At 35.8% G+C, this 16,156-nt stretch overlaps 2 protein-coding genes across 2 annotated transcripts; one reads left to right on the plus strand and one right to left on the minus strand.

The window, feature by feature from the left end:
• Positions 1–7: 7 nt before the first annotated feature.
• On the minus strand, positions 8–5,221 carry p2rx2 (purinergic receptor P2X, ligand-gated ion channel, 2). Its single transcript, XM_043240226.1, has 12 exons — positions 5,062–5,221; positions 4,446–4,581; positions 3,897–3,968; positions 3,714–3,789; positions 3,420–3,516; positions 3,262–3,342; positions 2,775–2,913; positions 2,566–2,696; positions 2,371–2,461; positions 2,233–2,298; positions 1,938–2,015; positions 8–1,178 (listed from the first exon to the last, which is right to left on the minus strand). Exons 1-12 carry the CDS (start codon positions 5,199–5,201, stop codon positions 1,083–1,085), a joined length of 1,203 nt encoding a protein of 400 aa, XP_043096161.1. The 5' UTR covers positions 5,202–5,221; the 3' UTR covers positions 8–1,082.
• Positions 5,222–5,973: 752 nt separating this feature from the next.
• On the plus strand, positions 5,974–14,709 carry pes (pescadillo). The gene is made up of 15 exons (XM_043240467.1): positions 5,974–6,144; positions 6,447–6,526; positions 7,247–7,400; positions 8,585–8,694; positions 9,555–9,726; positions 9,839–9,928; positions 10,343–10,459; positions 10,560–10,637; positions 10,734–10,823; positions 11,546–11,676; positions 12,237–12,362; positions 12,443–12,627; positions 12,716–12,849; positions 14,014–14,181; positions 14,402–14,709. The coding sequence occupies exons 1-15, from the start codon at positions 6,121–6,123 to the stop codon at positions 14,480–14,482; spliced, it is 1,740 nt and encodes a 579-aa protein (XP_043096402.1). The 5' UTR covers positions 5,974–6,120; the 3' UTR covers positions 14,483–14,709.
• The last annotated feature ends 1,447 nt before the right edge of the window (positions 14,710–16,156 follow it).

Here is a 16,156-nt window from a genome sequence, read left to right on the forward strand (position 1 = left end):
AATTATATTAAAAATTAAATTAAAAATAATTAAAATCATTTTAAATAACTAAATAAAAGTCAGTATCTTTAATATGTATTTTTATTAAATTATGTTGATCAAAAATGTCTGTAAACATTGATTTTCGACACTGATAATATAATTGATGTTTATTGATCTCTGAAGGAGCATATGAGTTATTCAGCTTTGCATCTTAGGAGTAAATTATATTTTGAAATATACACTATATTATCAAGTACATGCAGCCTCAATGAACATTTGGTCTTTTTGAAAATCCTTTGAGATTTTCAACACAATTTGTAAAAATTCAGACATTCTTAAATAAAGCAATAGAAGCGTAAAGACTGGATGCTGTGCTGCAGACAAACAGCTACGTAGTCCTACTGCTAAGTTCATTGTCTGTCCATTTTCTTCAGCATCTGGTTTCAGCCTCCTTTCCTGTCTGGGGAGATGAGGTTTTATATGTGCCCTTGATCATTACTTAAAAGACTGATCCATAGACCTCAAAAGTGTGAGCTGCATAAATCGATACGTTTCTATTAATCACATTTAGAGTAGAGCTGGGCAGACGCAGTTCCACTTCCCCTAAATTTCATTACTGTAACCAATATCAGAGGAGGACTTGTTATCAGGTTAGCGGAGCGAGTGCTGCTCTTTGGAGAAACCGGCTCATCTTTCCCTATACAAGATGACTTTTGATGGAAGAAGGTTCCCAGAAAAGATAATCATTTGGAAAGAATTGATCTTTCAGTACTTTTTTAAACCGGATACATTTCGCACTTTAAAGTTAGTAGGAAATCAAAATGCATGCTTATTTTGTGGCATTAGTTCAAAATATCAAACACTAAGCATACCAGTCGTTGATCGTTGTTTAATATTTATTGAAGCAAAGCGTAACAGATACTTGGATTTGCATGTTTTTGAAGCTTTTCTAAATTCAGATATGACATTTTGTGCTGTTTTCTACACTTGGTGCTTCTACAACAGGAAAATGTCCTGTTCTTTCTGTAAAAAATATCCTACGGTGCTGTATATTTGGCAGCATGCCGTCACTGGAGTGTTTTCTGTGATGGCAGGTTGTTTTATAAAGGCACGCCGTCTGAAAGGTCGGAGTGGGTGGAGCCATAGCTTGTAAGCGTGAGGTCTGTCGTGATTGGCTGACTGGGTTTTTTGGAAACCTGGTTAAAGAAATAGAAGCTTGTGATTATTCTGTTCAAGAAAGAAAATAAAAACTTCAAATTTATTGACTGTTGAAAAAATTGTATCTCTCAAGAGTCATATTAAAAACATTCTAACCATATATACACACTGTAAAACTATTTGGGTTCAGACTTTTGTAAGATATAAGAAAATTAAGATTTTCAAGATACAGACAAATAATTCTGACTTTTTTCATCATTTCCATGTTAACATCTCACATTTTAATATATATGTCATAATTCTGATTTTTAAATCTAGCATTTAATTATCAAATCTAAGTGACGCTTGCATTTTATGTAATAATTAAAATATTTTCTATATATAAATACATTTTTTTCTATATATAAATTCAGAAAAATTACATTCTGAATTATGAGATTAAAATACAAAGGTATGAGACCATGATCCACACTCGATAACCTTTTTAGCTTTATTTTGAAAACTAGAAATTTTTTTTTAATCCTCTGGTGGAAACAAGCTTCCAGTAAAATATCGCTTTCTTCTTTCTAAATATTCTTCTTTCTATTTCAAAATGTTTAATTAAATGTGTTACTTGACATTTATAATTATTTGTGAAGTTCACAAGCAAGTTAAAAATGATTTTTTTCGTCCGGTGTAGAAATTTTTCGTATTTTCCAAAACAAGTAACGCACCAAATTAAATGTTAAATTTGAAGGAGAAAGCTGATATATTTCTTTGAAAGCTCTAATAAGGTTTTATTTTCAACTCTGACTTACATCGTCAAACTTCTTTTCGCTGAAGACTTCGTTCTTATCGATAAACGTCAGCATGATCCAGTCACAGATGATAGAGCACTACAGATGAAAGAAAAACAGACAACATTAACTCGTGCATGAATGCATCTTTCCAACAGCGTTACTCCACACCATGTGCTGCGAGGGGAAACCTGAGAATTATTCCCATAATGCAATTTGCGGAGTGTTTGTGTCTGCCGTCAGTGTCGTTACGACATCCTTATCTCACGCTTTAACCCAAAATAACAATTTTAATATAAATCCAGCAAAAACGTACAATTCCTACTGACGTCATGGCCGTGACGGTGTTGATGATGGTTGGGATCAGACTGAATCTTCCCGCCTAGAAAGACATGTAGAGATTTAATACGTGCGCAGTCAACATGCCACTAATGTACTTCCTGTATGGTCTCACATGTCCATGAACAATGACATCCAGACGAATCCCATAGGCTTTTATGAGCGTCCTGTACTCTACGCCATCCTTATGGTAATATTTTGCAAACCTGAAACGTTAGGAAGTCGATATGTTTCTAAATAAACATTGGTGGCTAACCGATGGTCATTTCAGCTATGATTGGTTATTGAAATGCACATAGAGAGCTCATACCTGTAGTAATATCCTGAGCTGGGCAGGTTCTTTCTCATGTCTAGCCTTCTGAAGGAATATGTCGGAATGCACTCTGACGGATCCACGTCAAAATCACATTTCCAGTTAATGAACACGCCGATTATTCCACCCTAAAAAAAAGTTAGAATACTGTTAAAAATGGCTTCAAACTCTGATTTGTTGTTGGACGCGAAGCCGTATATACGTGCCGTTCTGCAAAGTTCGCTGAATTTCTCCCTGGCCTGTGCTGCGATGAAGCCCAGGCTGAACACCGGACAATACGGCTTGGTTTCTGGATGATAATGGCACCGTAACAGTTTCTTTTGCTTGTTTGGTTTGATGTTTCCCCTGTAGTAGAAACCACAAGCAATTCCGTGAGCATAAAGCCAAAAATTTCTATTTCAAATAAATTCAGTTCTTTTGAGCTTTCTGTTTAACAAAGAATTCCGAATTCTAAAAAGCAGCAGATCGGCGTATTAGAATGATTTATGAAGAAGGAATACTGATGCTGAAAATTCGTCTTTGCGTCACGGGAATAAATTGCATTTTAAAATATACTCAAATAAAAGATTTCCTAAGCTTTCGTACGAAGTAATTTCTGATGCCATTTATGTTTTGATATATGCTCACAAAACACTAAAAAGCGTGCCAGCATTGCCTCTGGTTTGTAAAATATGCAGAAACTCATCGACGTACCTCAGAACTTTAAACTTCGGGAAGTGGATGGCGTTCTTTATGAACACTGTGAAATTAATGGCCTGTTCCAAAGCCGGTTCCCTGCGAGGATGAGAAAGGCGTTTTAGTGCATTTCTCTGTTTGATTTCTATACAGCTCAGTCAGTAAAAGCTCCATACCTAACAACAGCGTACTCCTCAATGGGACACCAGGATTTGATCTCACAGGTCTTGAACGTGTAATTATAGTACGGGATACACCGTCCTGTTCTCTGGCCTGTTTAAAAACAAGTTCACGTATCGATAAAACACCCAAGGCATTAAGCATTCTAGAATTTCCTGAAGGGACTTTGATATATGTATATATATTTATAAGTATATATAATTAAGTTTAGTTTATCTAAAAAGGACCGTTAGAGTGGTGTCCCCACTCTATATATGCACATATGTGTTTATTATAAATGCAAACCCCACCATGACCGTCAAAATCCATTTCTCCTCGAACACAGTCAGAATCTTGCGTGCAGTTTGCATTGGCAACACTGAAATGCTAAAAAAAAATGACAAAGAAAATGCTGTTTGACTTGGGCTGATCTTTCCCGCCAAAACACGAACACTGCGTTTCTATTCAGTTACGTGTGTTTGATTTGCGCTCACCTCAGCACACGTGCCCTGCGTCTGATCGTATGTCACTTCTCTTCTAAGGATTGTACTGATGACATCTCCACCCTGCATGTTAAGAAATCCGGAGTTTTTAACGCTTTTTTTAATCGATTAATACTGATGACGCGTTGCGAGGCTAACGTTAGATATTGTGATCTAGCTGAGACAATTGGATTTGATCCCTTTGCAGTATCTGAAGTGAAAAAGGATATCTGGTGTGCCCCGGAAATATGTTTTTTCCTTCAAACAAACTGAAACCATTAATAGCATGTCTAGTTGAAAGTGTATAGACTGCAGGATTTGCACAGCTACTGTTCAAGAATATTGTACTAAGATCTGCGACACATACTTGCTTCCCATATCTAAGGTATCTCCAGAAATGCTACATTTTGAATCAGTTTTATATGCTTATCTGAATATACTTTTTTATGTATCTGTCCAAAAGAACAAGACAACATGCCTTTCTTCAGAGATTTGTTACATGTTAAGGATACATTCGGGAGCCCTTTTTTTGTTTTTAATAAAATAATGCAGTTTATTCACCTCAGATGGCCTGACGTATTCTGTCGTGTCCTGGACGCTGTCTTCCAGCATGGCCACACCTCTCATCTCAGTGTAGACCGTGCTCTCTGGACGCGTCTCTGTCTCCTGATATGCTTTCTGACTGATGAATACATACCTGCACGAATGAGACATCGCGTAAACATGCAACCATTATCTGTAATGTGTGCAATTCTTATATGAATAAAAGAACATTAGTACAAATATATTTAAAATAGCTAGTTGAAACTGAAATTGTTTTAATTAAGTATGACATTTCATCATCAGGGCTGTACATGAATCTCTGCATTACTTATTTTTTGCTTTTTTGTTGCATTACTTTTTGTTTTCTTCATTGCAGCTGTAGTACAAAGAAAGCAAAAAATACTCATTGAGTTCTTTTTATAGTTTTTTTTATTTATAGTCTGATTAATAGCCCATGAAATAACATGAATTTTGGATTTCAGTGTTCTCTGTTTCTCTATCACAAAGATAAATAGGCTATAAAAACCCCATCGTATATATATCACCAGTTAAAAGCATCAATTTTGCAATTAATGTAAAGCAAATTTTCAGTATAAAAATACCTGCATACAGACAGTGGAGAGCAGATTCTTACCAAATGAAATATGTGATGACCAGGAACTGCACAGCTCTGTATATAACTCCTAGTTTTCTGTCCTTCACCACCATTACTTTTGGAGTCTCATAATCCCAGAAGCCCAGGAAAAAGTCTTTGAGAAACTCCAGACAACCCATTTTTATAAAAATTCCTTTATTCCTGCAAAATGAATGTCCCAGTCTTCATCACTGAACTGATGTTGTAAAGTGTCACCCACTTGAGTACTACAGCCTCTCTCTCTCTCTCTCTCTCTCTCTCTCTCTCTCTCTCTCTCTCTCTCTCTCTCTCTCTCTCTCTCTCTCTCTCTCTCTCTCTCTCTCTCTCTCTCTCTCTCTCTCTCTCTCTCTCTCTCTCTCCTCCCTTTTCCCATAGTTGTTTATCATATTTATTTTGCATTGAGTAATTAATAGTCTTGCTCATTTTCTATTTCTACAGTTAGAAAAAATATTTAGTTTACCTTAGTAAACTTGATGTGCTATGTGTTATCTATATTGTATTACAATGAGGCTTATTTATAGCCTGGAGGTATTAAATGATAGATAGATAGATAGATAGATAGATAGATAGATAGATAGATAGATAGATAGATAGATAGATAGATAGATAGATAGATAGATAGATAGATAACACTACAAACAACATATATAATAAAACAACATTTTACGTAATATTTTAAATGTTTACATAAATATGTAACGTTAGCTTCTGTTGCTTTTAATGTGTCTATGCCTTAGAATGCATGAATATAATATATTGCGTATTTACATTATATATTGGGTATTCGTATTAGAACATAAAAATATTATATATGGTATAAAAATATACACATATATAACGGTATTGTCGCTACATCAGTCGCTACACGTTCATGACTTTCTGTGCAGGCATTCACTCGTGCGCCTCAATTCAAGGGTCCTACTGTCTTGGCTGACGTCACGCGAAACACGTGTGTTCGGAAGAGGCACGTTAGGACTGGATCTGTGCTGAGCTCTATTTGCTTTTTATTGCATTAGCTTTTAATTTAGGTTTTGCCGAGTAAAAAAAAACTCCGCTGTAATGGGCGGATTACAGAAGAAGAAGGTAAGAAAATGATTTCGAGTAATTCTGTGGGTAAACAAAACATGATGGGTCGATGAGCGCAGGGCCCTGCAGACCTGTGTGTTTTAAACATTAACTCTAAACTCTAGTTACTCTACTCTAAACTTAAACGTTTTTAACTTTAATATTAATTTTCAGTGTTGCTTGACAGCATAAGAGGAGTGCAATAAGTGTCCTAAAGTCTAAATCATCTGAAGATTTGAGTCCGTGTGAAATATATGTCTCGTTTCTGCATATTCTCTCATGTCATAGCACTTGTTAACCTGTCGTTTCTCCTCGTGTAGTATGAGAGTGGATCAGCCACTAACTATATCAGCAGGAATAGAGCCCGCAAGAAGCTGAGTCTGAGTCTGGCTGATTTCAGGTTGGTTAACGAAACAAAAAAAATCACTTATGTTCTGTTTTGGTATTTTTATGTACCTCATACTTTAAGTGTGACCCTGGACCACAAAACCTGTCATAAGGGTCAGTTAGCTTTAACTTGTTTTGTTTTGTTAGCATAGGACAATATATGGCTGAGATAGCACTATTTGGAAAAAAAAAAGATTGAGAAAATTGCCTTTAAAATTATACAAATGAACTTCTTAGCAATGTATATTGCTAATCAAAGATGAAGTTCTAATATATTTATTAGTAAATTTCTACACCAACTTCATGGAACATGATCTGTACTTCATTTCCTAATGATTTTTGGCATATAAGAAAAAAAACAATGTATCGTTGTATTGTTACAAATACACTCGTGCTACTATAATGTTTTTTTTTGTGGTCAAGGGTCACATATAGTAATATATTTCTTATAGGATGTCATTCAGTGTATATAGTGTCATATATTAAATGTTATGTTCGTTAGTTTTTAACTAGATTTTGCTAAATGGCATAAATTTGTTTTATTTTTGATTGAACATTGACACTTGACAGCGATGAAGGACATTTAAAACATACTCCGTTTTTATTTTGCTATCTTCTGCATTTTATCATTTACGTTGAGCTTTTTTTTTTTGTGATCACAGACATATATACTCTAATTGCTTGGTTTCTTATTTAGGCATTTATGAAATAATACATGCCTCTAATTTTATAGGCGCTTATGCATACTGAAGGGAATCTATCCTCATGAACCCAAACACAAAAAGAAGGTCAACAAGGGCTCGACAGCGCCTAGAACCTTCTACCTGCTGAAAGACATCCGCTTCCTCTTGCACGAGCCTATCGTTGGCAAGTTCAGGGAGTACAAGGTGAGAAGTTTAGTTTTTTTTTTTTTTTTTTTTTGCAACTGCGTCTGACAATCATTTTGATAATTTGTTCACGTTAAAGTTTTTATTTAAACGGCAGTGACCTAAAAGGCTAATTAAAATACAGTTGGCTACAGTTGATTGCATGTCACTAAAGATACACGTAATCTTTCAAAAATTCAAATACATCTACTTTCAATAGGTAATAACAATGTAAAACATATGCCAAAGAAACATGCAGGTGATCTGCTGTGGAAACCGGTTCTGTGATCAGGAGTAAATGCCTTCACGTGTGTGATTTCACATTGAGCAGCGTTTACTAGACAGAGCCGTTGTTCACCGACGAGCTGCGCAGATCCATGCTGATACATATCGGCCGACGATTATAGCCGTATTTTAAGTGTCTTGGTTCAGTAATAACTAAATGTATCCTGTTACGTGTTTTAGTCAGTGTTATTTTAGTATTATGTACTTTATATACTACTACTATATTTATTTTTTATATTTGCAGTTTCCATTTCAAATTTTAAGTTGTTTTTTTTTTAGCTTTTATTTTTTAGTTCTAGTACTTTTTCTTTATTTCAGTAAGATTGCCAACTTTTAGTAAAAATGTATGCTAGGAAATGAAGTTAAGAACTTACTATTAGAGAGCTTGCTTATTGTGATTACAAAATATTAGAAATTTGTGAGATGAGTTGTCTTTTGAAATATTTTATTTATTAAAATTGTGTTAATTGTTTAGAATTTTCTATGAAAACCGGTCCTGAATTTATAATTTCACGTTTTTCCTTTTAGAAATATTCTTTTGTCCCTATATTTAATTTAGATATCGAACAGTGCATGTCACACTTTAGCCAGTCTCTCTGTTAAAAAGCTTTGGTTGCTTATTGCAAGTACAAGATAAAGTATCACAGATCTCAAAAATGTATAATATCATGAAAAAAGTATTTTTTTGTCACTAGTTTCAGAAAGTAAAGCACATATATTATACAGATTATTACACAGAGTGAAATATTTCAAGATTTTGATGATCATGGCATACAGATAATGAAAACCCAAATTTCTGCTCCGGGGTTCTGGAAGCCCAGGTTGCTTTGATAGCAGTCTTCAGGTCATTTGCGTTGTTGGGTATGGTGTCTCAGTTCATAAGACAATGTATGTGCTTACTATACATTCCGTGGTTCTAGATTTTTGTGCGGAAACTGCGGAAAGCATATAGCAAGGCTGAGTGGAGCGGAGTGGAGAGAATAAAAGACAACAAACCTGTGTACAAACTGGACCACATCATCAAGGAGAGGTGAGAGTGAACACAGGGCTGTCTGTGGACTGCAGGGGACGCACTTCCGCTCTCTGTCCCAACAACTACAACACGCTTTGAATGACTCTTCTGTGTGTCCAGACAATGTTATGCGATAAGCATCTATTTTGTGTCCAAACTGTATTGTGAGTACGGGCAGATTCTCAGTCCCTGTCTACAAACAGATCAGTTGTGAGAATCCAAAAAGTCACAAGAATATCAAGAATATGATACTTTAATTATCTTGTCTCGACTGACTGTCTCGTACACTGTCTGTCTACTCTGTTGGCAGCTGTTTTATCACCAGGTCTTGGGAACAGAATTTGCAATGTGAGGGTTTTTTTTCCAAAAGTTTGGGACAGTAATGTTTTCTTCACGCTTACGATGCAAGTTCACCAACCTGCATTTTTGTGGTTAACCCCAAAACGGTAATATTCTGAAAGATTTTGTGCACACATGGCACAAAGACCCATTTTCTATTTGAATGCATTAAATTCTTTGAATGGAAAGTTCAAAAGAAGAGCATTTTGTAAAAATAAAAACGATAGGAATGTCTTTACATTCAACCTTTTAATGAGTTCAGTGCATCTTTGCTGAATAAAATTATTGCTTAGAAGTAGTGTTACTGATATGACTTGAGCAGATATTACAGTACATGAATATAGACAAGTTTATAACTTTAAAAAAAAATCTTTAAAAATGCAGCTTTCATTCCTGCTTGAATGGGGAAATCTCCAAAACCATACAACTTATGTATGTATAGTTTGACTAACAGTTTTGGAGATTTCCCCGGTTTATTCATATATATATGCATATATATCTTTTCATATACTGTTTCTAAAACAAGTTTGTTTTCCCAGGTACCCCACGTTCATTGATGCTGTCCGAGATGTAGATGATGCCCTTTCTATGTGTTTTCTGTTTTCTACTTTCGCTCGCACGGGAAAATGTCATGTTCAGACAATTCAGCTGTGCCGAAGACTTAGCGTTGAATGGATGAACTACATTATCTCCTCACGGTCCCTCAGAAAAGTAAATACGTGCTATGAAAAATGTAGCATTTTAAAGGTTTATTAAATGATTCAGTGTTGTCATAGGTGTATCTCTTTAATGATTAATGTTTTTTTTTGTTTTGTTTCTTCAGGTTTTTCTTTCCATTAAAGGTATTTACTACCAAGCTGAGGTCCTGGGACAAACCATCACATGGATCATACCATATCAGTTTGCCCATGATGTGAGTTCAAACACACAGGAAATTTTTCATGCTTGAGGCTTGTTCAGAAAATAGTACCTGGTTTGATTCCAAATCAGGACAATTCATGATATGTATTTACATGTGTTTTATATAATATGCATTTATTTAGCAAGGACACAAATTGACCAAAAGAGACTTTTTTAATGACTGACCGATTCCCTAGATAGGTCCCTTATTCATCATCTGGTATCATTGATAGCCCTTTGAAGCTTCAACCTCTGTTGGAGTCCATTGAAGTTCACTATATTTAAATTCTAGTCTGTTTTCATTAAAAACTATAATTTCTTTTCGATTGAAGAAAGAAATGCATAAACGGGTGATGACATGGGCGTGTAAATGATCAGGACATTTTAATTTGAAAGTGAACTAACCCTTCTTCCCATGTCTCCTCAGCACCCCACAGATGTGGACTACAGAGTTATGGCCACATTTACAGAACTCTACACGACACTGCTTGGGTTCGTCAACTTCCGCCTTTACCAGACCCTCAACCTCGTCTACCCGCCCAAGGTATCGCACACACATGCACTTCTGTTAAATTTACATTTTTCAGTAGCATAATTGCATTTGGAAATGGAATGTGTGTTTATTTTATACTGGTGTTTGTTAGCTTGATGGACAGGGAGAGTTCAACCTCAAAGCAGAGTTTGAAGAAGATTATGCCCTGGAATCAGAAAGCTATTCTGAGGTACTGACTGCTTCGTTTTCTCTTTTCATGTCAAAATGAAATTGGACCAGATATTTCAGTATGTTTAAAGATGTGCATCTTCACATCTCCTACCAGAAACTGTCAGCGTTGAGTGCCAGTCTGGCCCGTACGGTTCCTTCAGTGGAGGACGAGGAGGCAGAGCTGGACCATTTCCCAGTTGAAGGGGTAAGCAACAGACAGCTGTCTCTTGTGAATGCCTGTAGTAGCAAAAAAAAAACCCTATGCTTACTATTACATAGAATTATGCCCAATATGTAATATTCTATCTATCTATATATTCTATCTATACCACAGTATGCACTGAATGATCACAAAAATGTATATAAATATGATCATTTTGTTTTTTTATATTAAAGTACTGAGGTATGACTCAATATGGTATTGTAGGGCTATATGTAAAAACAATGAAGGCTTAAAGTAACATTTTATAACTTTATAAAAAGGTTTATTTGTAGAGCACCTTTCATAAAATGCTGTTTACAGTGGTTCATGGGTCAGAATATATCTAAAAATAAATAAATAACGCCGCTGTTTGGTGGCAGACTCAACTCAAAGCTGTCAGATTCCCATTGACTTGCTAAACCATCTGTAATTAATGCAGCTATGTCCCCAATAATTTTCCACACTTAAAGTTCACTAAAAGAAAGTGTCACAAGACACTTGTTATTTAGTCACACATCACAAGGCGGAGTCAGTGAAGCATTTAACCCGCGTTTGATTAATTGTTGTTTTGGACGGACCTCATATCTCATGTTTCATGTTCACTGAGGGAGACTGTTGCTATGGTTACAGGCTGAAGGTGTTAAAAAACATTCTGATGAAACTGACTGCAGACGACCTTTGTCCTCATTATTTAATGTCGTTTTCGAACGCGCTTTCAATTGTAGGAAGACCTGGAGAAGATGGAGGCGAGAGAGAAGATCGAGCTGGAGCAAAACAAACAGATGAAGCTCTTCGAAGGGCTGAAGTTTTTCCTAAACAGAGAAGTTCCCAGGGAATCGCTGGCTTTTGTCATCAGGTGAAGGAGTGCGACATACTAACTTATTTTTACCACACATCATCTAATTTACAGCACTCTTTCTAAAATAGAGTACAAAATGGTTTGCTCTCTACTATTCCATGTTCCTCAGAGAAAGAGCTAGATATTAAATAGATCTAGTAATTAACCTAATTTGTAAATCAACAACTATGTATTTACAATACAAATGATGCAACGGTTTCAATCCTTCTGACTATTAAATTGATATCTATTCTAGTCTATTGTAAGATTCATTTTAATGAAGTATTTTGAGGTTTAGCTATTTCCTGTACTCCGTTACAGCATGCATATTTCCTTTAAAACACTATTGTGACATGCAGGAAGTGACATCATTTCTACAGCATGGTGGGAATAATGAATTTTATGAAGCAGCTACACAAGAGTTTTTCTTTTAATTATTGATACTCGTATGCTTTTATAAATACAGCGTTATTAATACACCGAATATTCTTAATACACTGGAATGCAGCAGTTCATAGTTTGTATATGTACAGGTCGCATGCTTGTCGGTATATAAAAATGTGTTGTGCTCTTTTTAGGTGTTTCGGTGGACAGGTGTCCTGGGATAAATCACTGTGCATCGGCAGCACTTACGATCAAACAGACGAAACAATCACACATCACATTGTGGACAGACCCAGCATCGACAAACAGTATATCAACAGGTCCGGAAACAAATCTTCCTGCAGGGTATACTTTTAAATTTACAGTATATTCTTGTACTTAGCATTTCTCGACCTTGCAGGTACTACGTCCAGCCCCAGTGGGTCTATGATTGCGTAAATGGGAAGATACTGTTACCCGTAGAGGAATATTTCCTGGGAGTTACACTGCCGCCACATCTGTCACCATTCGTGGAGGAAAGCGAGGGAGATTACGTCCCGCCTGAGAAACTCAAACTCCTGGCTCTGCAGAGAGGAGAGAAGCCACGTGAGCGGTTTATGAAATGATTTTTTTTTGCATATGATTATGTGTGACTATTCAATGGTTGCTGACTTCACAAGTAAACTCTTTACAGAAGCAGAAGATGATGAGGAGGAAGAGGAAGAAGAGGAGGAGGATGATAACGAAGAGGAAGATCAAAGTGAAGAAGATGAGAGTGAGGATGAAGCTAATTTAGCTGAAATGGAGGAGAAGAGAACGCAGGGAAAGGTACGTTTTTTTGAAGTTATGCTGCTTGGTTAGGGACATAATTGATGTGTGAAGTTTTTTCTCTAAATGGTCAAAAAACTTTTATTACATGCCTTCTGTTGTGTGATTGATTCTTACTTTTTAGTAGGGGTTGCATGTGGTAGCATTAATGTGCACACTCTTAAAAGCACTTTGGGTGTGAATCTATCAGCATTACACATCAATTGCAATATTTGTCATTGTTTTGCTGGTTTGGATGTGAGCTTTGGGTCGTTGTCGTGCTGAAAGGTTTTCTAGAAGAAGCCTGAAGGTTTTGTGCCAGCATTGACTGGTATCTGAAACTGTTCACAATTCTCCACCTTAACTAAGGCCATGTTTCCAGCTGAAGAAAAAAAGCCCGAAAGCATGATGCTGCCACCGCCTTGCTTCACTGTGGGAATGGTCTTCTTTTGGTGGGGATACAAACATACCTTTTTTAAATTATAGCCAAAAGTTTTGGCTTTTGCTGTAAGAAGCACCTAAAGAATTTTTTTTTTTTTTTTTTAATTTTTAATTTTATTTAAACCCATTTTATTATGGGTTTAATCAGAGGCACTTAAATGATGGCAGGTGTTTAGTGACTCCTATGATGTAACATGAGGTAGAATGTGATTCTGAACACAGCCACATCCTTAGTTGTAAGAGGGTGTGCACACTTATGCAACCACGTTATTTTAGTTTATTATTTTTGCTCCACCTTTCCCAAAAGCTTTCCATTTTTTTAATTGAGTTGTACAGGTTACAGTTTACATTAAGGGTGGAAAATGTTCTGAAATTGTCGGGTCTCTTTTCTTTTTTTTTTCTTTTTTTACATTACAGAAATAGGCATTTTACCAGAGGTGTGAAGACTTTATATATACACTGTAAAACTAAGCATATTAAATATCATTTTACTGAGGCATATTATTGGGAGAGAGAGATCAAAAACTGATTGCTTTTTATTTTGTATTCTAACATTCGACTGATGCATCGCATATGATGCTCAACAAAAACTGTTATGCAAACTTGTAAAGAAAGTTTTTCTGGCATGTAATCTTTTCTCTTTTAAATTTTTTTTAATGCACTTAAAGTTAAACATTTTGTAGAGGTGATTGAAATATAAATATAAAATATGTGAAAGTGTGTCATGTGGTGGTTTTTCCTCAGAGTCTGTCAGTAAAGGTGACCCCTGGTAAAGTCAAACCAGTGAACCGCATGAAAGCAGAACAAGAGGAGAAAGCAGAGGAGAAGAGACTGGCTATTATGATGATGAAGAAGAGGGAGAAATACCTCTATGACAAGATCATGTTTGGCAAGAAGAGACACGTCAGAGAGGTAAGCCTGCTTAGAAATGTTGGGTACCATTTTACAGTTTTTGAATCTAATCTAATCAGAATAATGATTCAGAGAAGTAGTTCATTTTGGTTTAGCTTTGGTTAATGGTTAAATGAGTGAGCTTGAATTCACAGCTTGATCTACGTTCGGCTCATTATTGAAGTTTCAGTGACCTTGACTGGATTCATGAGTAATGCATTCTATGCACACCTTCCAACAGGCTAACAAGCTAGCGGCTAAGAGGAAAGCTCACGATGACGCCAACAAAGCTGACAAGAAGAAGAAAAAGAAAAAGTGCTGATTGTATGTAATAAAGTGCTTCTTGTGTATTTTCTCTCCGTTCGAGAGACTTTGAGAAGTTTCTTCTCGTTTCAACTCATTACATCATTTAATGATTCACTGAACCCCGTGTGTCAGTTAAGTTTGCCCAAACTGGTTTCACTGAAGCTTTTCTGCATTTCTTGTCTTTGCTCGTCAGTTTTGACTGTGCCACGTTTCTAATAAACAGAAGATCATGATTATTTTAAATGAAATGGTTTAATTTTTGTGTTCTGTGTGCATGTTTCGAATTTGTGACACGTTTTAAGTATCATGAAGTCATGTTTACAGAAATGAACTGTAAGTGCAAATCACTTTCATGAGATTCGAGTTCTCCGCTGTAAGACGACCTCATGCGTAATTCAGTGATCTTATCATAAGAGTTCATTCTCATGAATAATAATGAGAATACCTGAGGAAAATGATCACTCATTAGCCACGCTAGCCAGTCACCACTCTAGATTAGCGCATATGTGACTTTTCTCTAAATGGAAAAAAATAGCACTTTTTTTTTTTTTTTTTTTTTTTTTTTTTTTTTTTTTAAGAATAGACATGTCATAAGTGCTTTTGTTTTCAGTCATCTGCAACCTGTTCCTATGTTAACATCTCAATAAATTTATTTTAGGGTTTCGTGATCCCTTACTAACTTTGATAAGGAAGTTTTGCACCATGCTAAGCACTGAGAGACTTTTCTCCTCCTCAGTGCTAGCAAAACACTTTTTCAAATCTTTTTTTATGGGAGTAAACCTTTTGTTTGACTTTGTCATTTTGTTTCTCATGTAAATAGGTCTTGCTACCCAAGGGCAAAGAAGTTAGTATGTACTGAGGTTTCCGGGGGATCACTCACATTGTCTAATTCCTAAGTGAAAAAAACCATTGACACTCCCTGCCCTAAGGACTTATGTTGCACATCGTGATATAAAAGTAGCTTTAGACACGAGGGGTTTTGGTTTACTGTTGCTGAAAAGTTGCGTCCTTTGCAAAATGGCGTTAAAGGTTAATCCAGACCCTCAGAGATTTTTAGCTGGGTTCAAAGACGGGACTAAACATGAAGTCGAGTGACCTTGAAAGTATGGTTCTTATGTGTAGACGTTATAGTAGGTCCTGAATGTACCTTTCTAAACACAAATGTAAAAAAAACATTGTCTAACCAAAATGTGGCATTTCCCTCAGGCGCAAAAAAATGATATATCTCTTTGTGAACAAACGTATTTGATTTGCCAGCACTATTTTTGACGCAAATTTATTTTCTACATTTAATTCTCTTGATTTTTAAATAGGCTTTTTTTTTATATAATGTCTTTGTTAAAAAAAAAACACATTCTCCCTCGTAAATAGGCTACAGTCCATAATTTTTCCTAATATAAACACTAGCTAGCATTTTAATATTGTACTCATAATTTTAGAAATGTAACTTGAGTTGTGCAGATTTCGAAATCTACAGAGAATGAAGGTTGCAGTCAGAAAACGAGCGTTTCGTTGAATTCCTCATTGGGAATTTTCCAAGTACTGAATGGAGTCAGATTCTCCTGGTTTAGGGTGGCAAGCTGAATTATTTAGCTCTGAATGTTCTCCAGTGTCCATTTCAGTCCTTTGTAACAGATTTTGGCTATACAAGGTATAAAAAAAAAAACTAATATGACATGCTTTGTATGAA

This window comes from Puntigrus tetrazona, chromosome 5 (genome assembly GCF_018831695.1).
Source record: "Puntigrus tetrazona isolate hp1 chromosome 5, ASM1883169v1, whole genome shotgun sequence".
In the NCBI taxonomy this organism is placed as follows: domain Eukaryota; kingdom Metazoa; phylum Chordata; class Actinopteri; order Cypriniformes; family Cyprinidae; genus Puntigrus; species Puntigrus tetrazona.